The sequence below is a fragment of the Solea solea genome, chromosome 2 (assembly GCF_958295425.1).
Source record: "Solea solea chromosome 2, fSolSol10.1, whole genome shotgun sequence".
Classification (NCBI taxonomy): Eukaryota; Metazoa; Chordata; class Actinopteri; order Pleuronectiformes; family Soleidae; genus Solea; species Solea solea.
In genome coordinates, this window is record NC_081135.1 from 34,823,334 (window position 1) to 34,848,622 (window position 25,289).

At 39.8% G+C, this 25,289-nt stretch overlaps 3 protein-coding genes across 3 annotated transcripts; 2 read left to right on the forward strand and 1 right to left on the reverse strand.

The window, feature by feature from the left end:
* Positions 1-267: 267 nt before the first annotated feature.
* On the reverse strand, positions 268-7,271 carry jam2b (junctional adhesion molecule 2b). Its single transcript, XM_058654428.1, has 10 exons — positions 7,166-7,271; positions 4,289-4,354; positions 3,873-3,983; positions 3,604-3,753; positions 2,514-2,695; positions 2,312-2,420; positions 2,124-2,231; positions 1,262-1,280; positions 1,121-1,169; positions 268-969 (listed from the first exon to the last, which is right to left on the reverse strand). Exons 1-10 carry the CDS (start codon positions 7,218-7,220, stop codon positions 931-933), a joined length of 888 nt encoding a protein of 295 aa, XP_058510411.1. The 5' UTR covers positions 7,221-7,271; the 3' UTR covers positions 268-930.
* Positions 7,272-10,279: 3,008 nt separating this feature from the next.
* si:ch211-160b11.4 (probable inactive protein kinase DDB_G0270444) lies at positions 10,280-15,272 on the forward strand. The gene is made up of 6 exons (XM_058652455.1): positions 10,280-10,412; positions 11,242-12,888; positions 13,819-13,901; positions 14,006-14,146; positions 14,226-14,331; positions 14,900-15,272. Exons 1-6 carry the CDS (start codon positions 10,376-10,378, stop codon positions 14,968-14,970), a joined length of 2,085 nt encoding a protein of 694 aa, XP_058508438.1. The 5' UTR covers positions 10,280-10,375; the 3' UTR covers positions 14,971-15,272.
* Positions 15,273-19,291: 4,019 nt separating this feature from the next.
* mettl21cb (methyltransferase 21C, AARS1 lysine b) lies at positions 19,292-25,061 on the forward strand. The gene is made up of 6 exons (XM_058652567.1): positions 19,292-19,473; positions 19,925-19,941; positions 22,234-22,356; positions 22,452-22,615; positions 22,696-22,813; positions 24,357-25,061. The coding sequence occupies exons 1-6, from the start codon at positions 19,292-19,294 to the stop codon at positions 24,752-24,754; spliced, it is 1,002 nt and encodes a 333-aa protein (XP_058508550.1). The 3' UTR covers positions 24,755-25,061.
* The last annotated feature ends 228 nt before the right edge of the window (positions 25,062-25,289 follow it).

Genomic DNA, 25,289 nt, shown 5'->3' on the forward strand with positions numbered 1-25,289 from the left:
TTTGTATTGCAAAGCAATTATACACCGATACAAACAAACTAATGACTATTATATTCTGCCAATAAACCCACTTGAATGTCACACATTGGATCTTTAACGTTTAGATAAATAACAGATTTGGAAGTCAGACTTGTGAGAGGTTTGTCAAATGTGGTGTTTTAAGTTTCCCTGCAGCCTTTGAGTACTGGCATGAGAAAATAATAAACCAATAAATTTAGCCAATAAACCAGTTATCTCTACAAGCTGAATACAACATGCACATTTTTTTTTCATATTCCTTTATTATTATGAAATAGACTTGGTATCAAAGATTTCAAAAGAATTTGAAGCATCGTTCAGTGCGTGTAGACACCTGTTCATTTATCACTCAACTCATCTCATCGTGTAAAATTTCTACAACCGAAATGAAATGAAATGAGATAAAACATGACATAAAAACACAAACACGTTTACAAAATATATAAAATTGACAAAGGATAAAAAGAAAAAAAAACTTTGGAAACATACATTTGTGACACAATAAATTTACAATCTTTGGCATATCTTTTGTGGATAGTTACAAATACTGGCCTATAGGTGACATAAGAGAACCAACAAAAAAACATTAAAACTCATAGAAAAAGTAAGAATACAACAAGCCTTTCAAATGTCACACTAAACACACCAAAGAAAAAAGACGATAATGAAATATATTACACAGCATTTAAAAAATAATTACAGTACTGTGAGTGTGTATTTGTGTACAGGAAGACTCCTCCAAACTGGCAACACAAAACTACTGGAGTAAAAACTGTTTTGCTCTTTGGGTTGATATTTGATGTGTCGGTCCAAGGCAGAGACAAGCAGATGTCCAAAAGCACGGCGACAGCCAGTCTCCAGTGCCAGATACACTTCAGATATTGGATTTTGGACCGAGGAAGCCATCGTGCCTCAGATCATGAAGGACTGGGCTTGTTTGTAGTGCTTGAGCTGCAGAGAAGGAACGGAGACGTACACTGAGCCACTTCCTTCAATTTGCCAAGGACTGGCGTTATCAGCCGCATTTAATGGCAAACCCAAAAATTCATAGCAGCAAAGAACAACAAGCCGCGACATGATAACACCGCCTTTGATCACTCACGTTACGGGTGGGAGGAAGAGGAGGAGGTGGAGGGTTGTAGGGCATGGTGCTGAAAGACAAAGGGCAGCAGTTGAGCACCAACTCATTACAACTCACACACACAGAGGAAAACAGAGTCGGGCTGAGAAGTGAGACGCTCACCTTTTTGTGTGTTTCCCTTCTGTTCAAAGACACAAAAAGAGACAGAGGTCAGTGAAAACTTTCTACCGTCAATCCACACAAATATTTACCTCTTACGTCTCCTAGTCCTTGGAAATTTCCTTGAAAACACACATTATCGGCTTATATAAAATATGATGCATTCACTGAACTACAGAAGGAAATTGCTGCACATACACAAACTTTTCCAGTTTTACTTTTCTTATTTTTGCCTTCCTGGTTGAAGCGTGGAGCCAAAGACATAAATAAATAATGTGTTGATACAATACTTCCTGGTAGGGCTGGGGCAGTAAATCAATAACAGTGTATACTGTGTGGTGCTGTGCAATATAACAAAACACCAATAAATTGTGCAGTGATATAAACATTTATTTTTATGGATTGCTCAAACACACTTTCAGATACTGTGTAACAAATTTGTGTATTACATTTTACATATCTGAAATTTATTGTCATAATTATCAATATCAGGGATGTGAAGGATGTGAAGTTCTACACAGCTACATTGTAAATGGTGGCGGAAATCATAAAATGATTAGTCATGTTGTTTGATCCTGGAATTTAAGTTGGAAAAACAAGTCTGAAGCACTGAATATCGATAATAAGTGGATGCAATGGGACAATATTTTATTTGTATTATTTTATGTTTGAAAGCGACACAACGTAGGATTTCAACCTTCAAATATTTTTTTTCTACAAATATATTTAATATTAATGATGCTGCTGCCCTCTTGGCCAGGTTCCCCGTTGTTAAAGAGATATTTGACCTCAGTGAGACTAATCTGGTAAAATAAATGTTAAAGAAAATGAATAAATAAATATTGTATGTGTCACACAAACTCACTGTTGCGGCAGTCTCGATGTCGACACACGCACATACAGATGCAGCAAAAGAGGACGAGCGCCAGCAAACCTGCAGCGCCTGCGATCACGACGGTCATGTTCAAGGGATCTAGAAGATAAGGTAGACGGATCATTTCATCGGTCTCCAGTGAGTGGAGCGGGAAATGTAAATAAAACAAAACCACTTACAGTCCGTAACTTTCAGTTGTTGGGCCACACAACTCTTGGGCGCCCCCACACTGTTGGAGGACTCACAGCGGTACATCCCCGTGTCCATTTTGGACACACTGTTAATCTTCTGCTCCAAACAGACCGAAGAGAGGTGGGAGGTGAAGCTGAATCTCTACAGTTTGTGCAGGAGGATGTCTTAGATACTGCGGCGCATGCTCACCAGTGTGCCCTTGTTTGTGTCAATGCTGTAAGGAGTGTCTGTCGTGGCCATCAGCACCTTGTTGTCTTTGTACCAGCGGTAGGTGGCAGGAGGGACGCTCAATTTGTCCTTACAGAGGAGCTCCAGGCCCGAGCCGACAAATATGGAGCTCGGCACCTCGCAGGACGGCACATGAGGAGGCACTGAGAGGACAGAGGTCACAGCTTCAGTACATGTGGATATTCAAGGAAAATGTATTTTTAATTACAAAAACTGCCTGAAAGCATTTAAAATTCAGATCTTTTTTTTGACTGGATCACATCAAATCACCATTTATAGATAGATAGATAGATAGATAAGTTATGGGCGATCAGCTGGTGGGTTGGTTGTATGGTTTATTTTTGGGTAGTATGGGTAAGGTGGTAGTTTGGGTCAGTCTCAGATTGGTTGGTTGGTTCGTGGGCAGAGTTAGTTGTTTTACTGGGTTGAATTGTTTTGTTATCTCGTTGGTTGGTTGGTTGGTGGTTGTTTCGTTGGTTGCTTGCTTGCTTGCTTGCTTGGGTTGTTTCATTGGTTGGTTGGTTCGTTGGGTGGTTGTTTCGTTGGTTGCTTGCTTGGGTTGTTTCATTGGTTGGTTGGTTGGTTGGGTGGTTGTTTCGTTGGTTGCTTGCTTGCTTGGCGGGTTGAATTGGTTGGTTGGTTGGTGTGTAGGGTCGTAAGATTGGTTGGTGGGTAGAGTTGCTTGGGTTAAATTGGTTGGTTATCTGGTTAGTTGTTTGAGTCAGTTGGCAATGGGTTGTTTGGTTGGTGTGTAGGGTTGGTTGGTTGGGTCAGTTGGGGGATGGGTTGTTTGGTTGGTGTCTAGGGTTGGTTGGTTTGAATTGGTTGGGTCAGTTGGGGGATGGGTTGTTTGGTTGGTGTGTAGGGTTGGTTGGTTTGAATTGGTTGCTTGGTTGGGTCAGTTGGGGGATAGGTTGTTTGGTTGGTGTGCAGGGTTGGTTGGTTGGGTTCGGTAAGTTGCTTGGTCAGTCGATTGGTTGGTTGATACATAGATTGATTGACTGACTGACAGACCAACCAGCCTATAGATTCATCGGACACAAACACATACCGAGCACATTGAGGGTTACAGTTGCTTCTCCCAGGCTGACATGGTCTTCACTGGCAGTCACCTCACAGCGATACTCCCCTGAGTCTTTCTGAGTGACCGAATGTATCGTCAGCGTCGCGCCTTCTATATTGGCCCGTTCTGCATAAGGCCCTGAGGTGTAAGATAATATTTCAGAGAGAGAAATTTCAGCAGTTAGGCAAATGAAAAGATGATGGTAAAAAAGAGCAGTGAAAATATTGGAACATTTTCATTTCATTGGAGTCACTCACCAGTGAATTTGTGATTGAAGTACACAAACGTCACACCCTTTCCTTTCTTCTTCCACTCGATTCGAGGGTTCTGGTCTTTTTCTGTCCTGAACTCACAATTCAGTACTGCATCTGTGAGGACAGACAGCACAGAATCACTACCGGATAGTGTTGTTTGCTTTTGATTTTCTGGGGGTTTTTTGTCTAAAAACATGCAGGTTAGGTAAACTTTGAAAACTGCCTGTAGGGGTGGATGTAACCACCGAGGCTTGTTTGTAACTGTGTGTCAGTGCTGTGATGGACAGCTGACGTGTCCAGTGTGCACCCTGCCTCGTGCCCAACATCAGCTGAGTTTGACTTAAAGCAGATGATGGATGGATGAATAGATGGACGGGAGGATCGATAAGAAATTCAAAGATAAGAAAAATATGTCTCACCTGTGTGCTCGTGGACTTCTACATTGGGTTTGCTGCTGCTCACAGTCACTGACAGACAGACAGGACCTGGTGGGACAAAAATCATCAATCAACCTTCTAAAAACAAGAGAAAAACCCTTCGCTTGCCCCATTCTGACGAATAAATGAATGACCTCGCTCTGTATTTAATGCAACACCATGAATTTTTCTGATCAGCTGCATCCACTAGGTGTCAAACTGGCGGCCCACGGGCCAAATGTGCCCCCCAGTTCACAATGGCACAATGGCAATGGCAGCTCACTGCACAGCTGCCATTAAGTCATTATAATATGTTATTCAGTTATAAACATTGTGTTAACATTAATATATTTATTTTGCATTAAAAATAAATGTTTTTATTGTGAAGTATACATCATTCCATATCAACACTTTTACTTTGAAATTCTGTGGAATTTTATCATGAATATATTTATTGTGATGAAAACGCGATGAAGTTGCTCTATAGGAACAAGCTGCTACAGTGAGACGGTTTCCATGGTAATCACATAGAATCGTGCTGTTGCTGAATATCAACAGGTCATATGTGCGACTACTTTGGTCAAGAAATGTGTAGTTAGGAAAATAAAAGTCGACAAACAGGAACAATGTGTGTAAACTTATCATAAAGAAGTGTCCGACACAGATGGTACAAACTCCAAATTAGGCCAACACATCTGCACACACAAACGCGTGCACACACCCACACACACTCACACACACACACGAGCGTGACTCCAACCTATATCCTGGTGGTACCAGGAGCGGTGGTGAGTAGGAATGCCAGTGATGGATGACTCCCTGACAAGCTGCTCTACCCCGACCTGATAACCTCTTTTTAGTAGTGATAGGTCCCTTCAGCACACACACACACACACACACACACACACATTTATACACAGCTTTACAGAAAGTCACTATATCACACTCCCCAAAAGAACAAAACAAACAGACAAAAGAACATGACGTTTCTTGGCTATATCAAGTTGTGTGTGTGTGTGTGTGTGTGTGTGTGTGTGTGTGTGTGTGTGTGTGTTGTGTGTGTGTGTGTGTGTGTGCACATGTCTTTAGTCGGCGGTGTGGACCAAGTGTCAAGCAATCCTATCTTTGTGAGGACATTTTGGCTGGTCCTCACATTCTTACACCCTTCTCACCCCTTAAAAGGCCTTTTTAAGGGTTAATACTTGGGTTTAGGTTAAGGGTTAGGGTAAGGCACTTAGTTGTGATGGTTAAGATTAGGGGTAAGGGGTTATAGGGAATGCATGAAGTCTGTGATGTGTCCTTACGATGAATGCTGCAACGTGTGTGTGAGTGAGTGAGTGCGAGTGTGTGTGTGTGTGTGTGTTTGGGGGGGGGGGGGCATGTTATAGTGGTAACCTTACCCTTCTCAGCTGGCACACACACACACACACACACTTGTACAATGATTACAACATTAACAGTAATCCCTCTGCATCGTATTCTTTACATTGACCTACAGCCTGGTTGGTTGGACCTAAACCTTAACATCAAGACCAGAATTATAGAAATGAATTCATTAAAACATGTGCACTAACAAACTACAGTATTTAAATGTGATTAATAACACTGATATTTCTGATGCAATGAAAGTAAAAAGGCCTCTATGTAGATATTGTGCTGTAATCTTCCACCTCACAGGAAACTGATGATCTTTACTTAATCTAAAGTGAGGATGAAGATTTCATCTCTTGACCCCTGTGAGATCCTCGTGTGTAAAGTCAACAAAGATCAAAAACACACGCAGCAATTATTGACATACTGACAAAAGCCTCTGTGATCCTCAAAGCAAAGCTTCAAATGCATGTTCTAGATAGCAAGTGGCTGTTTTCGTCTCTGTCCAGGGTCATTCAGGGGCCACAATCATCATCATCATCATCATCATCATCATCATCGTCGTCGTCCTCACACTGAAACAGATGGATCTCAAACCTGTCCACTGGGTCATGTGACACGTCGCATCAGTGTGGGGATCTCGGGTTCAAACGGCATCAGTGTTAACACGAGAGTCTTTGACCACAACCACTCCCTGGACATGAAGTCCTGGGACTCCTCACACCTCCTCCTCCCTCCTCCTCCCCCTCTTTCACCTCCTCCTCCTCCTCCTCCTCCTCTGTGAGTGTGTGAGGTCACCCACTGAACAAAACCCCTTCACTTCCCAACACCAGAGATATGCAGTGTATAAAACACCACATCATACGTTTGGTTTTTAAATAAATGGCACAAAAACACAGTTGATTGCACAGAAATCACACAATGATGCTGCATTTCTAAAGGGACTCTATGGAAAATGGGCTTTTCCTCAAATTATATTAAACTCATTAAAACACATTAAAATTAAATGTGTAGGGACATGATAGAGAATATGCTGTGAATGCATAACGACCTTTAATTTTAAGTGTTAAATTGAATCATTGAAATACTGAGGGTAAAGTTATTGTAGTTGTTTTTCTTAAGAAAAATGTCGAAGAAAAAGGTAATAAAGGCAAATTATGATTAGTTTTCATATTATTTATTGCACACTTTACATTAGTTATTTGCAAAACTCCAAAAAACATTGTATTTTTTTAATAAATTAACTAAAACAATCAGACACAATGTTTTAAGCAGTTTATAATCTAAGTGTAGCGATAAAGGTGAAGATAAGGAACTAAATAAAATATTTTAGTCTGTAAGGATGGATTTTGATTCTAAATTATAGCTTTCTGCACGAAACAGAGATTATCTCCCAGATTATTTGCAGTGGCTCTGTTGCAATAAATCCTACTTTTCCCGTTTGTTTAAAAAACGCCACAGTTGACTTTTGTTTTTGTTTTTTTAAAAAAGCAGGAAAGACCAACTCACTGTGCAGTAAAGTGATGACGAGAGGCAGCGTCCACAGCTTCATGTTGTTTCTCATTAAACTCCTGAGCTCAGTGTGTGTGTGAGTGTGTGTGAGTGTCCGCTGAGTCTGGATGGAGACAAGTTTTAGTCCAAATAAAAAACTCCCTGCAGGGTCCTGCACTCTGCGCGCGCACGCGCGTCCACGTGGAGCGGACAACTGACGGGAGCGCGCGCACAGGCGGTATAGAGTAGATGAGACCACGGTCCTCTCTAAAGACTGAGACAGCAGTTTTGTAACTGTAGAACGCTCAAAAAACCCTTAAATATAAGTATTAGCTATTTGTACTTCAGTACGAACTTCTGCTCCATTATTGTACACATGTAGGCTTGTCTAAAGTACCTTAAAGGGATACTTTTACAGTAAAAGTACAAGTATGTTACCAGAAAATGACTTGAGTAGAAGTTGAAGTCACTTTTTTATAATATTACTTAAGTCTCAAAAGTCATTTTCTGATAAATTGGACTTAAGTTTTAGAAGTAAAAGTACTAACAATAGTGAGGGGTTAGACTTGAGCTCAGTGGTAGGGCGAATTGTCTTTCAACTGGAAGGTTGTGGGTTCAAATCCTGGCTGTGCTGAGTCTGTCCTCGAGCAAGACACTTAACCCCATGTTGCAGCGTGTGATCGGGTGAAAACTGTTGTGTAAAGCAGTTCATCAGGACTAGAAAAGCTCTATATAAATACAGACCATAATACCAACTCTTCTTCTTCTGATTTTATTTGGTAGTAATGAGTAACAAAGAGAGTTGGAGGAAATGTAGTGGAGTAAAAGTAAAAGTTTTTAGAAAAATAAATAAAGTAAAGTACAGCAGATTTTACCAAGAAAAACATGATTCTTTTATAAAATGTCACACAATGTTTTCAATTAAGGTAAAGTTACTCACATCCAGACCATCTGCAAAGTTGAAAATACCTAAAACCTAATATACTGCTAATGTAAAGTAATAATTGTGTAGTATATCCATTATTTTAGGTATTTTTTGGGTTAATTCATCATAAAAAAACATATTTGATTATTTATTTATTTATTTGCAAAAGTATTTGAAAAAGTTTCAAAATAAAAAGCATGAGAGGTGAATAAATAAGAGTGGAATCATAAAACTATAAATATATGGTACAGTAAAGAGGATTTTACTTTGACAGTGATGTTGCTGGCTCATTTCAATCCTCAATGTTTATTATATACATATATACACATTTTTTTTCATAATTATTATTAGAAATCATTTGACAATGGTTGGAACTCTTGCGACTTTTCCACACACATGCGTAACCCGAGGTGCAGAGATGAAGCAGCTGCGGCCTGAGCTACTGTGTCCTTGGATATTAGGTTTCTGTCGAGCAGCAGTGGCCACACAACAGAACATTGTAGCTCACGCCGGCTAATGTGCACACATGTGTGCGTCTGTGAACATATGCACACACAAAAGAGCCACAGAGAGACGCATACATGCAGACACGTGTGCACCAACACACTAACTCAGTCAAATCTCAGCTGCGGCACCTGTTCACCATCGACACAAGCAGCTGCCGAGTGTGTGTGTGTGTGTGTGTGTGACCGGGGACACACTGATGTCATGTAACACATGAGTATACATCACACACGTCCATCACAGCACAAGCAGCTCAGTGTCAACATGACATGATTCACATAAATAAACTCTCATATCCACCTCGTGTTCGTCGTCTTATGGACAAAAACATTTTACACAATATATTAACTTTGTTCCATATATATGCAGAAGCTATAAGAATGTGCAACATCGAGTGTCTTACATCCTTTTTTTCATCACAACCAAGGCAATCTTATGAAAGAAAAACACACACACCTGAGCAAAAAAGTACTAAAAATGTTTAAAACCAGACTGAATTTGTGAAATCTGGAAATACGTCACAGTTCAAAGTTCACTTGGCTCGTTTTTGAACAAAAAGAAAAGAAATGGAAAACAGAAAAAAAGGTGTAATTTTGTGACTTTTTTGTGAATCATAACTTGAATATGTGCCTGAATATGTGACTTAGAAACACACACACACACACTAACACCAAAATAACGTCCAAACTACCAAACTTCTAAAAGAACAACACTAACCAGTTTTTGAGGTTTTTATTTTGTACTTTAATACAAACGTCTACACAATTACTGTACGTGTGTGACTCAAATAAAGCTCTTATAGAGCATTTTTTTATAGATTTGATTTAAATCAAGATATTTTACACATTTTTACCAATAAAACATGATTCTTTAATAAAATATTTAAACACAATATTTTCAATTAAGGCAAAGTTAGTGATATCCAGACCAGCTGCAATGTTAAAATATCAAATACTTAATTTATTGCTAACATAAAATAATAATTGAGTCATGACTTTGTTTCTACATAAAGAGCAACAGAAAACACGCTAATTCACAAAAAACTGGAATAAAAGCTTCTTGTGCTGCCTCTGTATGCACACAAACGCTCCCTCAGTTAGGAGCTGATAGTTTTGCTTGACAAATCCTGTATTTTTTCAAATGAAAGACAAAAACAGAAGCAGAATAACAACACCAAATAACAACGCAGTGGAGCTTTGAAAGTTTTGCAGAGTTTGGACATGTTAGTCTAAGCAAATACTCATTCATCAACACTGACGGACATTTATGCTCCTTTTTTGTTATTTACAGTGTCTTTAAATAATGATTAATTAGTGTAGAACAAGTCAGAGTCCACGTTACACAACAACAACATGACTGGAACAGTGTTTTATTTATTACCTTTCAAACTTGACTCTACTTTGTTTCTAGCAGACATTAATGTCTCTCTGATCAATTTTTTTGATTATTGAAGTCACTGCTCTGCATTTAAAGTCAGAAAAAGACTTATTGTTCACCTTTGTGTTAAGGCCTCGTCACCTTGAACGTGAACTTTTTTTGCTGCCTGCTTAATTATTACCGACTTCATGTCATAAGGAAACAACACAGGGCAAAAATAAGGAGCAGATAAGACTGCGGGAAGTTTTTTATAACTTACAGAAAGAGAGAAAAGGGGGCAGGACTGATCAAGATTAACCATGTAAAAGGCAATAAATAGAAGAGAGAAATAAAAGGGTTCGAGAACAGGTGGAAATAAAACGGTTCCACGAGGAGCGTCGACAAAGAAAATATTCAGATTTTTACACTTCTTACACCTGAAGATGAAGACACTGGTGTTTGTCTCACTGTGTCTAACAGGTAAGACGTTCTTTTTCAAGTTTAGTCTCCAGACAGTTTGATTTTCCAGTCATATTTCATTTAATAAGATGATACAATGATTAGGCTTAAAAATGTTGTTTTAATGAGAGCAAAAAACTCGACTTATTCGAGTTATCGTCGTTAAAAAACATAAATAAAAAAAGTGAGGAGTAGCTTTTCCTTTTCTCGAGTGTTGTTGTTGTTGTTGTTGTTGTTGTTGTTGTTGTTTGTGACTGAAAACACACTGATCTCCGAGTCCGATCTTTTCTTATATTCCCATTTTTTATTGTATGTCAACATGGATTTGAGCCTGAGCAGATGTGTATCTGCAGCAGGAAATGAATGTTTGCATGTGTGGATGAATAACAGAGACAGACCAGTGGGTTCTTATAATCTGTGCGATGTGACTGTTGATTATTGATAAATTAATCAGCCGATCGACTGATTGAAACACATACTGTATAGCACAACCAAACTTGACTTAAAACAGTTCCAGTCAAATTTCAAGAGCAGTCAATATTTGTGTCTTTTATGTTTTTTGTAACCTTTATTTAACCAGGAAGTTGAGTTTAAAAGTCCTTTTACAAAAGATTATTTTGAGAGTCTGTGTCTCCATCCACAACTGGACAGGATCAAGTGGACCTTTTTCACTCATTTTGTGTCCGTTGTGTCATAAAAATGCTAAATTATGAAGATCAGAGATATAAAATTACAGCAACAGAGACAAGAGAATGCAGTAAAGGGAAGGCACAGGCAGGTTGTTGATGGATCCAGGTTAGAGAATCTGTCTACCAATACCAAAAATGAACGTTCCTTATTTACTCGACAGTGACTCTTGCCATGCCTCCAAATCCTGGTCTGACTAAGGGAAACCAGAGCCCTCTGGTGGGAGACAAAGTTCCTCTACAGGGTCATGTGGAGGTGGAGGTTCCTGCACCACAGGCTGAACTGAGACCCAAGGAGCAGCAGGAGAAGATGTCTCTAGTGGTGGAAGTAGAGGATGAAGCTAAGCCACAAGTTAAGGTGGAGCAAGAGGTTAAAGAGGAACCGGAGATGAAAGTGGAGTTAGAGCTTGAAGCAAAACCAGAGGTGAAGGTGGAGCAAGATGTTCAAGAGGAACCAGAGATGAAAGTAGAGTTAGAGCTTGAAGCAAAACCAGAGGTGAAGGTGGAGCAAGAGATTAAAGAGGAACCAGAGATGAAGGTGGAGCAAGAGCTTCATGAAGAACCAGAGATAAAGGTGGAGCAAGAGGTTAAAGAAGAACCAGAGGTGAAGGTGGAGCAAGAGGTTAAAGAGGAACCAGAGATGAAAGTAGAGTTAGAGCTTGAAGCAAAACCAGAGGTGAAGGTGGAGCAAGATGTTAAAGAGGAACCAGAGATGAAGGTGGAGCAAGAGCTTCATGAAGAACCAGAGATGAAGGTGGAACAAGAGGTTAAAGAAGAACCAGAGGCGAAGGTAGAGCAAGAGGTTAAAGAATTACCAGAGATTAAAGTAGAGCTAGAGCTTGAAGCAAAACCAGAGGTGAAGGTGGAGCAAGATGTTAAAGAGGAACCAGATGTGAAGGCGGAGCAAGAGCTTCAAGAAGAACCAGATTTTGAGAAGGAGCAGGAACGTATGATGGAGCTAGAGCTTAAATTGAGAAGAGATATGAATGCGGGGCAAGAGGCTAAGGAAGAGCCAGAGGTGAAGATGGAGCAAGAGGTTAAAGAGGAACCAAATGTGAAGGCGGAGCAAGAGCTTCAAGAAGAACCAGATTTTGAGAAGGAGCAGGAACGTATGATGGAGCTAGAGCTTAAATTGAGAAGAGATATGAATGCGGGGCAAGAGGCTAAGGAAGAGCCAGAGGTGAAGATGGAGCAAGAGGTTAAAGAGGAACCAAATGTGAAGGCGGAGCAAGAGCTTCAAGAAGAACCAGATTTTGAGAAAGAGCAGGAGCGTATGATGGAGCTAGAGCTTAAATTCAGACGAGATGCAAATGCAGGGCAGGAGCTTCAAACAGGGCAAGACACTGAAGATGGGTTGGAGGTCGAGGTGGTGCCAGAGGATGTAGACCAACCAGAAGGAGCAGCTCACACTGAAGGTTTGGACGAGCCACTGGACGATGACAGTGTCATGTTCCCAGAGGAAGAGAACGATCCTGCTGATGGAATTCTGCCAGTAGTAGAGGAGGAGGAGGGGCGTCAAGTGAGGAACGCCGAATTGGTTTCAGATGAAGATCCATTCACAGAACTGAAGCCCGAGATGATGAAAGAGACCTTACAAAATGAAGAACACATATCATACATGGGTATCATGGATGAAGGGCCAGCGCTGGACTCTCTGGGTCAGCCGATGTTATCTTCAGAGAGCTATTTCCCAGAGGTGGAGTCGGGGAGGGAGGCCTTCACACTGCAAGATGTTCCTCCAGCAGAAGAACCTGGCCGTGGGATTGTCAGAGAGTTGCAGGTCTCTGATCAGGGGGAGAAAACATCTCAAGGTAAGAAGAAAAAAAAACCTGCAGAAAGAAGATCAGTTTGCTGCTTTTCCTAAACAAGTGATTAGATTAGATTATATTAGATTAGATAGAACTTTATTAATCCCCCTGGGAGATTAAGGCTCCAGCAGCACCATAAAATGTACATAAAAAAAACGAATTTACAACAAAAAAAGAAGAAGAAATAGCAGCACACCATGACATACCCAAACAACGCCCAACGGTAGATATAATATAAGATGTATACGATTTACAGATACATCATTATTTTTTATTAATTGTATGTGTATATATATATATATATATATATATAGTTTATCATATTATATTTAACATATCGTATTTTAATATAAATGAACAGACATATATGTATTTATATCAATAGTAAAAAGATAGATTATTTAGTTTTAACTATATATATATATACATACATACACACACACACACTTTGTACACATGTTAAATCTTTTAAATTATAAACAGCAAAGCAAAAGGATTTAAAAAAATGTTATAATAGATTACAGAAGCATATAAGTGTCACAAATCTTTGTTCATCGTTTTTAATTATTATAATAAATTATAAATCTCTATAAAGACATTATACAGAAACAGTATATAACATAAATGAACACTGCTATTAAAATAAGGATCTTTACATACATACTGTATATTCTATTTACTTGCTTTATTTAGTTTTTAAACAAAAAAAGAAAAACAAGATATTTATTTCATGTCTTGTGATTGTGACTCCTGTGAAAAACAGATCATTAATTATAACTTTAATCCAAAGCTTTATAATTTATACATTCAACCTGGGTTATTATTATTTAAAACATTTCAGTTCATTTGTCTCCATGTTAAGTTTTGTCCATTTAAAATGAACCTCAGAGTTCATGTGTATCATGAGCATGTAATTTCTCCTTTTGGCCACAGGGGGGAGCTGTTCCTCTGGTGTCGTGCTCGAGGGCAAGTGTTACCAGTTCTTCAAGGAACCAAAGGTGGCTGCAGATGCAGAGGTAGTCACCGTGTTCTCCACTATAACACCACAATAACTTTGTTTTACATTATGTTTTATTTATTTGACTAAGATGTTGAATCCTTTGCCTTTGGTTCCTCACAGTTCTTCTGCCAGAGAAGCTTCTCCGGAGGTCACCTGGCCTCCATCACGAGCCAGAGCGCCCACATGGAGATGATGAACTTAATGATGAGACACAATGGCAGATACACGCGCACCTGGATTGGAGGCTTACGATATTTGGACGTGTGTAGTTTTCTCTGGAGAGTGTTATAAATATAAGACAGTGTGAATAACATTAAAGAACCTTATGTTTTGTTTTCAGACCGGTCGCTTCCTCTGGTTGGATGGAGCTGAGTGGATTTATGCAGACTGGCTGTTAGGAGAACCCAGCCACACAGCAAACGTGGAGAATTGTGTGGAAGTTCTGGGTACGACTGTTTTCCTCTGTACAAATTTGGTTGGATTGTAGTTTTCTTCTTTTCCACCTATGGTCCCAGCTCGACTTGCCTCAGCACGGCTCGGTTTATGTTGGTTTTCCACTACAAAAATAAGACCTACTCAACTCAAGATTTTTTATTATTATTTTATTTATATTATTATTTCCCTGGTAATTGTTGGAGATTAAACACGCCATAAATGTATCAAAATAAAGTAGAAAACACAGCAGCCACACTGTGCATCAAGATAAGGAAGTCCTGGTCAAGATAGCAGCACAAATAGTCCAAATTGTGATGGAGACAAAACAATTCTTACAACAGAATATTAACGCTAAATAAAGTAATATGTTATATATTGTTTTCCACCATATTGCCCACCCTTATATCTATGTCTGCACTGTCATCACTACATCATGACATCAGCAAACTGACTTTCCTTCTCCACAAAAGTGGATTTTAGTGATTTTAAATTGTTAAAATGACTCTAAATATCGTGCACAGATGTCATGTTCTGCCTTTCACATTGCTAAACATTGGTCTTTCTCTCTCTGTCTTTCAGCAAATGGAAAGTTTAATGACTTCACGTGTTGGGAGCCTCAGCCTTTCATCTGCTCCTTCCCTCTTCAGTGAAAGTGCAGCGACACACACAGTTTCTTTTCGTGTCCAACAACAAACACACGTACACTTGGGAAAAGAAAAAGTGATGTTATATAACCTCAACTCATTCGTGTTGATAAAATGAATGAATAAGCCTCTGGTTGAAATGACTTGTATATAAGAATTATTTTGGTTTTTATTTGGTTTGGATATTTTCTTTTGTTTTGTGTTTTTTTAAACAAATGTTGTGTTGCTAAAGAAAGCAAGATGGTTTAGTCTTGATTTGTGATTATTTTCCCGCTGAAAAACTCATAATAAACTGAATTTAAATTTGATCCCAACTGCTTTCATTTTATATATCAATGTATTTATGTTGGTCTAGTTTCTAGAAAATAAAACACTTTATTAATTTTGTTCAAATTCTAGTATAACTAATAACAACATTATAAGAGAGAGAGAGAGAGAGAGAACTTATACAGAGATTGAGATGGTAACATCTTATAAGTACCTGGGTATTCACATAAATAATAAACTGATCGTATTGTAAGCATTGTAAGTTGTTTTGTTTGTTTGTTTTAGAAAAAAACAACCTAATTTGTTCCTAAGGACAAAAATAGTCCAATTGAAAAAATATTATTTTTGATTCCACATTTATATTAACATTAAATATTGCTTTTATTTATTTCATGTTGGACTACTAGCATTACATTTTTAGTTTTTATATTTGTCCACCAGGTGGCGCTACCTTTTCCCATTCAAAGCATGTAGCAAAGCTTCTGTCTATTTTACGTTTGGTCTCTTTGTAAATGTGCTGTTATGTTTGTAATCTGGTGAACGTGTTTCTGAACATGTGACACCTACTGCATGTCTGGCTTCTTCCTGAGGGTTCTCCCAGTGTGTTTGTGGAAAATCGATGGTGTCAGACTGTAAAGCTGTGTCTGTGATGTTGGGCTTTGTTGTGTTTAGTCGCGGTGCCACCTGAAAACAGGGATCCCCCCAAATGCCACGGTGCAATTGGAACACCGATTGGCACCATGTTGATGTGTGTGGGTGTTTATCAGTAAACAGTAATACATCCAGGACTCATTTACACCATCCCTCAACTCACTGAGCTCAGGAGACTCCCGACATTAACCAGAACATTTTGTTCTGACGCCAACAATCTGTCATTGTCGTAAAAGTTGCTTAGAATCATATTTGTGATAAAAAAAACAAACAAAATGATACGTTTGTGCTGTAAATGTGTCATCTCCACTCACTGAGCACATTCACAACCTGCTCTTTAACATTTCAGGAGCTTAGCACCCAGTAAGTGTTGGCTTCAAACACTGGCGCTGTGCATGCGGCTACTGTAAAGCCTCACATGTTACTGTGTTTGACTGTGACTCATTTTCCACTGGCCGGCACAAGCTTTCCCCGACCTTTGCACATGGAGATGAGGATTAGCGACACTCAGGTGATGAGTGGCAGCTCCTTATCCGTCTGCTGTCAGTTCTCTTCACAGGTTGTTGAAGATGGAGCTGCTTGGGCAGCGAGAGAAGATGAAGACCATGGACATGAGGACAGCTGGTGTAACAGAAGAGGACAAAGTGGAGATAGATGAGCCACTGTGGCAACCCCTAAGAAGCCGAAAGAATGAGGACACCCTACTCAATATGCTATTAAGTAACCTTAATCTAATAACAATCCAAGTTTTAGCGATAACCTTAACCAGCCCCTCAGAAATAAAGTTCTGCCTCATGAGGACCAGGTTTTGGTCTCCATGAGGACGACCGCTCTGAACAGGGTCAGTCTTAACCTAAACCTAACTCGAAAAACGCTAAAACCAGGTCTTAAACAACCCTGCTAAGGCGTGACAGCAGGTGAGGACCAACGTCTATTTCTTTCCTCAAGTTTCAATAAATCACGTTTGACCAAGTTTGACCAAGTTTCAGCAGCACAACTCAAAAAGTAAACAATAAAAAGGGATGGCATTTTCTGGGGATGTAGGTTATGACCCTCTTCTTCTTCAGCTTCTCCCTTTAGGAGGCACCACAGAGGATCATCTACCTCCATCCTGTCCTCTTCCCCCTGTGTCCTCTTCCATTACACCAACTGTCCTCATGTCCTCCTTCACAACATCCATGAATCTTCTCTGTGGTCTTCCTCACTTTTCCTCTTGTCCACCATCTTCAACATCACTTTCCCTCTTCTGCACGTGACCAAACCATCTCAACCTTGACTCTCCAACTTCATCTCCATCTCACCGTTCAAACTGAGCTGTCGCTGGAATATATAGTCATTTCTTATCCTGTCCATCCTGGTCACTCCCAATGAAAATCTCAGCATGGAGGTTATGACCCAGGTCTCGTTTTAATACTTGTGAGACGGTTATGGTAAAATAATTAAAAACCACTGTCAGGGGATAAGGTTTCTTGGCAAAAACCAGACGGTCATGAGCCGTGATTGACGAGTGACATGGAATCCTGGAGTGGAGATCCTGATGATCTGGAAATAACCTCATTCCTCTGCTGATTATCAGTGTTGCTGTTTACATGCGAGTGACTCAACGCTGCCGTTTGCCATCTGTCAGTTCAAGTCATTTTCTGGGTTCATGCAGCACAACCAGTTGTTTCCTGGCATCCGTGTGTGTGTGTGTGTGCACTGAGGCGGTGAATCCTCCAATCTAAAGCCCCCACAGCCCGGCTTACAAGCAGCGAATGGCCCCCATATCCATGTTCGGTCGTTAGCCCTGCACAGGCAGATGGACTCTGCCAGCGGTTTGAAAAACAGGTTTAAATGTTTACACCATCAGCCTTTTATAGTACAGACACATACCAGGCACCAGACGTTTATCTCCACAGTCGATGGACGCAGCTACGTGAATGGATGAGCGTGAGATTTAGCTGGTTTGAAATGCTCTTCCATGTGTGTGTTGTCAGGTGGCCAAGAATTTGGCGACATGGGTGTTTAATGCACTCAAAGATCTGCACCGCTGTGTTTCTGAGAAGTTTTATTTTCTTTCTCTTTCTTTCTTTCGTGCAGTAAAATCAACGATTTTGAATCACAAGAGTTTTTAATCTAACACTGCCTCTTTCAGTCAGGTCAGTTCTGCTATCCTGTGACTTTAAAATCCCTTTCTCAGATTTACCCTAGTGACATGGATTTACCAAACAAGGCAACAGTAGATTAGCAGCTGCTGAGTCGCTGCAGAGTAAAAACTGATTTTTCCAATGGGCTTTGGTGTGGGAGAGTGAGCCGTTTAATAACTTCAGCTTCCAGCCAGAAACGATGCAAAAAAAACACATTAAGATATCATAAACTTAAGCAGGCAAAGATTTTTTTAGGTGAGCCCATTGTTAAAGGTACAGTGTGTAAAAATTAGTTTCATATTGCAGCTGAATATCCCTCACCTTATTCTTCTCGTCTAAGTGTGTCAATTAGCATCGAAATCTAAAAGATGTGTATTTTGTCCATCGTGGGCTACTGTACAAACATGGTGGTCCAAACCTGCAGCCTCAGTAGAGCTGACCCGGTTCCTGATATACAGTAAATATAAAGGCTAATTCATACAATCAATCAATCTTCAGTTTCTGCCAAATTAAAAATAATTTCACCTTAATCTTACACACTGGACCTTTAAGCGGTTTTATTTAAGTATTGGTAATGTGTTTACTGTCCTTTTAAATTGTTGATTTTAAAACCGAATCCCGAAAAATTGTGTCTTGATACGGACAGTAAAAGATTACATGTGCAAAGAATCTCAAATTAATTTGCTAATTAATTTTATTTTGTAGGGAAACGTGCTTGAAAATAGATTAAAGCTATTTGAGTGGAATATTGACACTCAAACACATTTGAGTCCATTAAAGGAGCTGCATTTAAAACAGATCTGTCGAGCATTAAGTTGGTTTAGAGTATTACTGTCATATGGGCAACATAATGATGGAGCATCTTTTGTTCATGTGGTCAAACAGCCTCATTTTTAACTGTCCACATGCCTGCTGGTGCATCAGTCTGTTCCTCTGTGCTCATGCAGTGGGTCGACATATGTTGTTTTCCTCTCATCACAGTAAGGGACCGTGTAAATAAAAACCAAAAAAAAAAGAGGGCATAATCACAAAATCATTGCAAGACACGAAAACATTAGAAGTTTTGTGACAATCCTTCACTCATCCATGTGGTGGCTGCTCATTGTCATATCACAATAACATGGATTTATGAGGTTCAGCCGCGCTCACTGCTGTAAACATTACACGCCCCGAAATAGTTCCACGGCTTTTCTGACAGTGACACAGCTGCTCGCTGTATTTTAAACCCCTCAACCTCTGAACTCGCCGCTCAGAACGAATATGACGCTTAAATTCTGCGGTTGATGGACGGAGAAAACCAGCGGCTTTATGAGGGAGGGGAGGGAAAGAGATGTAGGATAAACGGATGGGAGGTGTCAGAGGTCAGACCTTTAGGGAGAAGTTTCCTCACCCTGCAGCTGACTACACTGCAAACCATTTATGATAGAACCCTGGAGAATCGGAAACCCATGGTTCTCAAACTGTGGTACGTGTACCACCAGTGGTACGCGAGCTTCCTCTAGTGAAAATCAGAAATACTGTTCTTGCTGTATATACCAGGGAGTTCCATCTTAATCTAATGTCACTATACTAGTGTGTGAAGTATATGCGAGGAAGAGGATGATGATGATGATTGGGAACAAATCTGTGAAATCCTGTGAAAACTTTGCTCGACTATTTACACCATTGTATTTTAACCTTGGTGATAATGCTGTTACTTCAAGAGATATAAACTACAGAATATACACGGTGCGGCAACAAGGGAGGGGTCTGGAATTAGAAATCCATTTGTTTGCTTCTGCCAGTGACACCAGTAAAGCCCAGTGACCTCCACCTCGCTCAGGGGTGTGTCATAGACGATGCTGCTTCTATAAAGACGAGAACACAAACACAGCAGAGACGTGACCACACAAGAAAGGAGGAAAAAAAACGAAAAGGCAGCTGATTCAGACAGGTAAGTTTCACACAAGTTTCCTCAAAGAAATTCAATTACTTGCATGTTTTAAGAACTGTATTTTTCTTTAAAATGATTAATTGAATCTTTCATTTCACACTGATGTGTTATCTACTCTCTGTATCTCTGTGTGCAGCTTTGTTGACCTTAGGGTTTAACCAGCTGTGTTTCTGGGCTTCACAACAGTCAACGCGACAAATGGACTAAATCCAGTCCAACTTATTTATTTATGCTTTATTTTTTATTAGGGACAGATACAATAACATATACCAGTGGTTCTCAAACTTTTTATACCAAGTACTATTAACACCGTTATCACAAACATTAGAATACAGTGGTGTAAATAGACCGAGCAAAGTCATCATCATCCTCCTCTACCTCACATAAGTCACTCACTGGTATAGCGAAATTAGAGTATGATGAAGCGAGAGATGACTTTTACATTATGATTATTTAATTCATTCATTTATTTTGTTATTTGTTTCATTTTCTACTCACGGCGATCAAAATTCCTCAGCTCCACTCTGATCAAATACCGTGGTATATACAGAGGAACAGTATTTCTGATTTTCCTCCAAGTACCACCAGAGGAAGCTTGCGTACCACAGTTTGAGAACCATGGACATAGCCAGTACCTGCCTACAGTTGTCCAGTGCATGCACCATAGTGTTTCTAGCAGATTCTTAATTTGCAACACCTGTCCCTAGAATGGTTTGTATGGCAAGAATTGACAAAGGTAGATGTAATAATATAAAAACAGTTCCAAGAATTGTTCCTTTTACAGAAAAAACTGTCAAAATGTGCAAAATATGTTTCACAGAATTTGATTTTAACTGTTTCCACTCGATGATGCTCTGTCATCCATGGATGTGTTTGCAAAGACGCTGATATATGTCAAATATATGATTACAGGAAATAATGGCAGAGGGTTATTAGCAACATGAGGTTTGATGTGTTTGTGTATTGTTTGTTTTTAGCAGATAAACTTTTGTGAACAAATTTGTTTATCTAACGAGATATAGTTTAATACAATGTGGGGCGGGGGGAACTAATCATTTTACAGAGTGAAATGTGAATATGTACATAAAAACAAGACTTTGCTAGCTTTATTAGCAGCTGTTTGAGGCAGTGCTTAGCATCACAGTAGCAATGCTAACAAGCTGGTATCAACGTTTTATCTCCATTTCATTTATCATGCTATGGCATGCTAACATCTACTAGTTAGTATGAAACCTGTACAAGTCATTAGCAGTAGTTATGGCATGCTAACATCTGCTAGTCAGCAAGTAAACTTGGGAGAGTCTTTAGCAGTGGTTATGGCTTGCTAATATCTGCTAGTTAGCATGAAACCTGGGACAGCATGAGCAGTGGTTATGGCATGCTAACATCTGTATTGTATTCTTTAATGTGTTTATTAATCCCTTCATTTGAGGTATTTTTTGAGAAAGATAAGTGCACGATTTTCTATAAGTCCCCATATTTTGTTCCCCATTAAAATATTTAAACAACTAATCCATAGAGAATTATGTAGAAGGTCTTTTCTGTCACATTCTGGCAGAAAAGAATCTCAAAGTCTGATAAAACATGATGCAATTCAAGGACATTTCAAATAACATAGTGAGGGTTGAAACAGAACGTCAGTCAAACACACAATACAACAAAGGAAAGGTGAATGTGAACCAGTGTGTGTTTTTATACTGAGGCTCAGACGAGTGAATGAGCTGCAGGTGAGAAGAGGGGAGGGAGAGGGTTCACCAGGTGAGGGGAATGAGCTGATTGCATGGAACTGAAATGACAGCAAAGTTAAAACAAAACCAGTGGAAAACAAACTAAGCGTTTTGTGGCATTAAGATATCGTTAGAATTCAGTCTGTCTGGTCAAATTGGGCTACTGTAGAATCATTGCAGGGCCTCTGTAAAGCAAGGCCCTTGCCCTAAGTACATATTAGTAGTATAGTATGTTGAGTTATTGCAAGGCTACAAAATAAATACAATTATATACACATGCATACATACTTATGGAAGATGAAACAATTATACTTAATTCTTAATAAATGAACAATGACTTGATTGTGGTTCATACAGTCATTGTTTCTTGGAATGGTGATGTGAGGAATACTGAGCACCAATAAATGTTGCTAAACTTGACCAACTTTACCTTTAAGCTGATCTGAAGGCATGTCTGAAGAACTAACAGTGGCTTAAACACAATTAAAAGCATGAAATGCAAGTTCAACAGTTGCACGTCACAGCAATCAGTTAATAAAAGCTTAATGTATCATCATTATTTTAGTTTTGATGGAGGGATTGTCCAAAATCTGCCAGCCAGTCGAACAGAAGAATCCTGGAGACCAGAAGGATGGAGACAAGATCCAGGTTGAAAAGCGTCCAGCAAACCAGGAAACCACAGAAGAAGGTAACATGTGAATGAGTTCTGCACTACTCTCACTAGCCTTGTTTCTATATAGGAGATATTAAGTGGATTAACAGAATTATAATCTATCTTTACAGCTCTAACAGACCAAAAAGCCATGGCGGGCGAAGCTCTGGACAGGAGGAACATCTGGGAACCGAGTGTTTACTACTCGCTGGGGAAGGAGTCCTTTTATTTTGCCGGTCATGACATCAGCATCCGCGAGTCTATAGATACTTACGGTGCCCTGATCTGGCCTGGGGTACGTATGCTCTCCGGCAACGACGTCACGTTCACTGACCTGGTTGTTTTTTGATCTGATAATGAGCCTCTGTTGTGTAGGCAGTGGCTTTGTGCCAGTTCTTGGAGAATAACCAGAGACAAGTGAACCTGATGGACAAAGCCGTGCTGGAGATCGGAGCCGGCACTGGACTACTCTCCATAGTAGCGAGTCTGCTCGGTAAGGCCAGGTCCAGTTTAGCTTCACATCGTCAGTGTCATTGACACGATGACAGAGGAAACGCCATCAACGTTTTATGTTCTATGGTGCATAAATATGTCCTGATTATTCTACAGATATCTGTTCATCTTTTGTGCTAAAGCAACGTTTCAGTGGGGTGGTGAAAGGTCGAGCGAAACATCGGGAACGTGCTAAAAACACTGGGACTCATTGTCTGGACTGACCATGACCATCCACCCACTCTAAATGTCTTGCATTGCAAACAGGTCATTAACTGTAAAGAAAGTGTGAAGACATAGGAATGATACTGTCTTCTTTTGGCTTCTCTATTATGCATAGAGGAAACATGCATGTCAATACATTTTATACATATTTTCAGACAACGAAAACCCTACAATTCTAGAATCCATGATTGTTTAACCGTAGATTTGAGGAACACAAGCATTAGTGACATTATTTTGGTTTTCCACCAAAACACTAATCACAAACCTTTGATTTCTTTCAACAAATTAATACACACATCTTTTGTATGTGTATGTCTTACAGAGCTTCAAATAAACACAACCGTCAGAAGTGTTGGTGTATGTTTAAAAACTAGGGTTTTCTCAATCCTGGTCCTGTTTTAGATGTTTCCCTGCTCCAACACACCTGATTCAAATGGTCAGCTCCATTTGAATCAGGTGTGCTGGAGCAGGGAAACATCTAGAACATGCAGGACAGTGGGTGGAGAAACAATACAATGTAGTTTTAAACTACATGAAGTCATGTTACATATCAAGTCCATACAAGTGTGTAGAAATGTGTTTCTTTTGTCTCATCTTTCTATAAAGTGTAGTTGTTGTTTTGTCCTGAAATAACATCTACAGCTTTACACACACACACACACACACGTTGAAACATCACAGCTTCATGTTTTCAGAATTGTGACTTTAAAAATACATGTAAACATGTTAAGGTCCCATTTATACTCAATTTTCTTAAGTTATACGTCCATCGGTGCTTAACTTTATCTCCGTCACTACCCTACATACCGCTGAGCATCTTTTGCATTGTTATGGAAGTTTACGCAATACTTCCTCTAGAGGGAAGTTGCGGGCATCAACGGACATGGCGACCATTGAATAGGTTATTTTGTTGTGCATTGGTGTAGTAGGTGGGAGATATCAATGATGAGCGGAATTTTCAATATTTCTACTTATATGTCCGCTGTGACTTTTGACATCTCACTTCACCCGAGAGGCCCTCAAGTCAAATATGGGACGTGCCAGTGAGAGCAGTCACTTTCCTTTTCCTGGCTGCAGGGATAATCCATCAAGCTCTGGCAGCCAGTTTTAAAAGCCCAAACAGCCTCTTCCTCATCGTTTTCTTGATTGGACTAATGACTCTATACTGCCCCAAGGATTTCTGATGGTGTTGCCAAAAGGCTCCGTCGGTCTCTGCCTTTTGCGTAAAGTATAAATGGGCCTTTAGTCTGACTGAAATTGTACAAAAGTGTCTTGTCGATGTCTTTTCCTAACTGTACCTTGTTTTTCTTTATTTCCAGGAGCTTGGGTGACGGCCACTGACCTGCCAGACATCTTGTCTAATCTGACCTTTAACCTCCTGCGAAACACCAAAGGCCGCTCCCGGTACAAGCCTCAGGTGGCTGCCCTCGCCTGGGGTCAGGACCTGGAGCGTGATTTCCCTTATCCGTCCTACCACTACGACTACGTGCTGGCAGCTGACGTGGTCTATCACCACAACAGTCTGGAGGATCTGCTGGAGACCATGCATCACTTCTGCCGACCAGGGAGTCGAACGACGCTGCTGTGGGCCAACAAGATCCGGTTTCAGTCGGACATGAGGTTCACAGAGTGCTTCACAAGCGGGTTTGACTCCACGCTGCTCATGGAGCTTCCACAGCAGGAGGTGAGGATATACAAGGCCAAAGCCAAAGAGTGAGGGGCGTGAGTGGGCGGAGTTTCTTTCAAAAGTTCTTTGTTGTGTTTTAAAAACTGTTCAAGAAAACAGGAAATTGCATCTCCTCTCTGTGATTTGAATCTGTTCTCATCTGTGTTTACAAGACATTCCTAGATAGCGCTGTGCTTGTTGTTCCACAGAAAGCAAAGAGTTCCTCACTCAGATTCCATTTTAATAAGCCTTTTTTTATTCACCAGTACTTTTTCCATACACTTGTTTCTGATTCTGACTTCATTCACAACTTTTGTTCCACACTTTGTTTTCAAAAATAAACTGATATTATTGTAAACATTTCTCTTCTATTCAAATATGTCTTGTGGTAATAAACCTACATAAACCATATCAATGTCAAAAGTGCTCTGGCTATTAGTGCAGTCAGTATTTATTAACCATAATTAAATATTTAAAAGGTCCAGTGTGTAAGAATTAGTGACATCTAATGGTTGCAGATTGTAACAAACGGATGATTCCTATGGCCTTTGCATACCAGAAAGGATGTAAATACATGCATTTTAAG

What these genes read in the sequence shown, in the direction of transcription:
- jam2b (XM_058654428.1), bottom strand. Translation starts at nt 7,220, where the DNA reads ATGAGAAACAACATGAAGCTGTGGACGCTGCCTCTCGTCATCACTTTA. An exon ending in AGAAGTCCACGAGCACACAG is followed by an intron (nt 3,984 to 4,288) that starts GTGAGACATATT and finishes CTGTCCTCACAG; the next exon opens with ATGCAGTACTGAATTGTGAG. An exon ending in ACACAAACAAGGGCACACTG is followed by an intron (nt 2,421 to 2,513) that starts GTGAGCATGCGC and finishes TGTTTGGAGCAG; the next exon opens with AAGATTAACAGTGTGTCCAA.
- mettl21cb (XM_058652567.1), top strand. Translation starts at nt 19,292, where the DNA reads ATGGACGGAGAAAACCAGCGGCTTTATGAGGGAGGGGAGGGAAAGAGA. An exon ending in CCAGGAAACCACAGAAGAAG is followed by an intron (nt 22,357 to 22,451) that starts GTAACATGTGAA and finishes CTATCTTTACAG; the next exon opens with CTCTAACAGACCAAAAAGCC. An exon ending in GTGCCCTGATCTGGCCTGGG is followed by an intron (nt 22,616 to 22,695) that starts GTACGTATGCTC and finishes TCTGTTGTGTAG; the next exon opens with GCAGTGGCTTTGTGCCAGTT.
- si:ch211-160b11.4 (XM_058652455.1), top strand. Translation starts at nt 10,376, where the DNA reads ATGAAGACACTGGTGTTTGTCTCACTGTGTCTAACAG. An exon ending in GAGGCTTACGATATTTGGAC is followed by an intron (nt 14,147 to 14,225) that starts GTGTGTAGTTTT and finishes TTTTGTTTTCAG; the next exon opens with ACCGGTCGCTTCCTCTGGTT. An exon ending in GAATTGTGTGGAAGTTCTGG is followed by an intron (nt 14,332 to 14,899) that starts GTACGACTGTTT and finishes TCTGTCTTTCAG; the next exon opens with CAAATGGAAAGTTTAATGAC.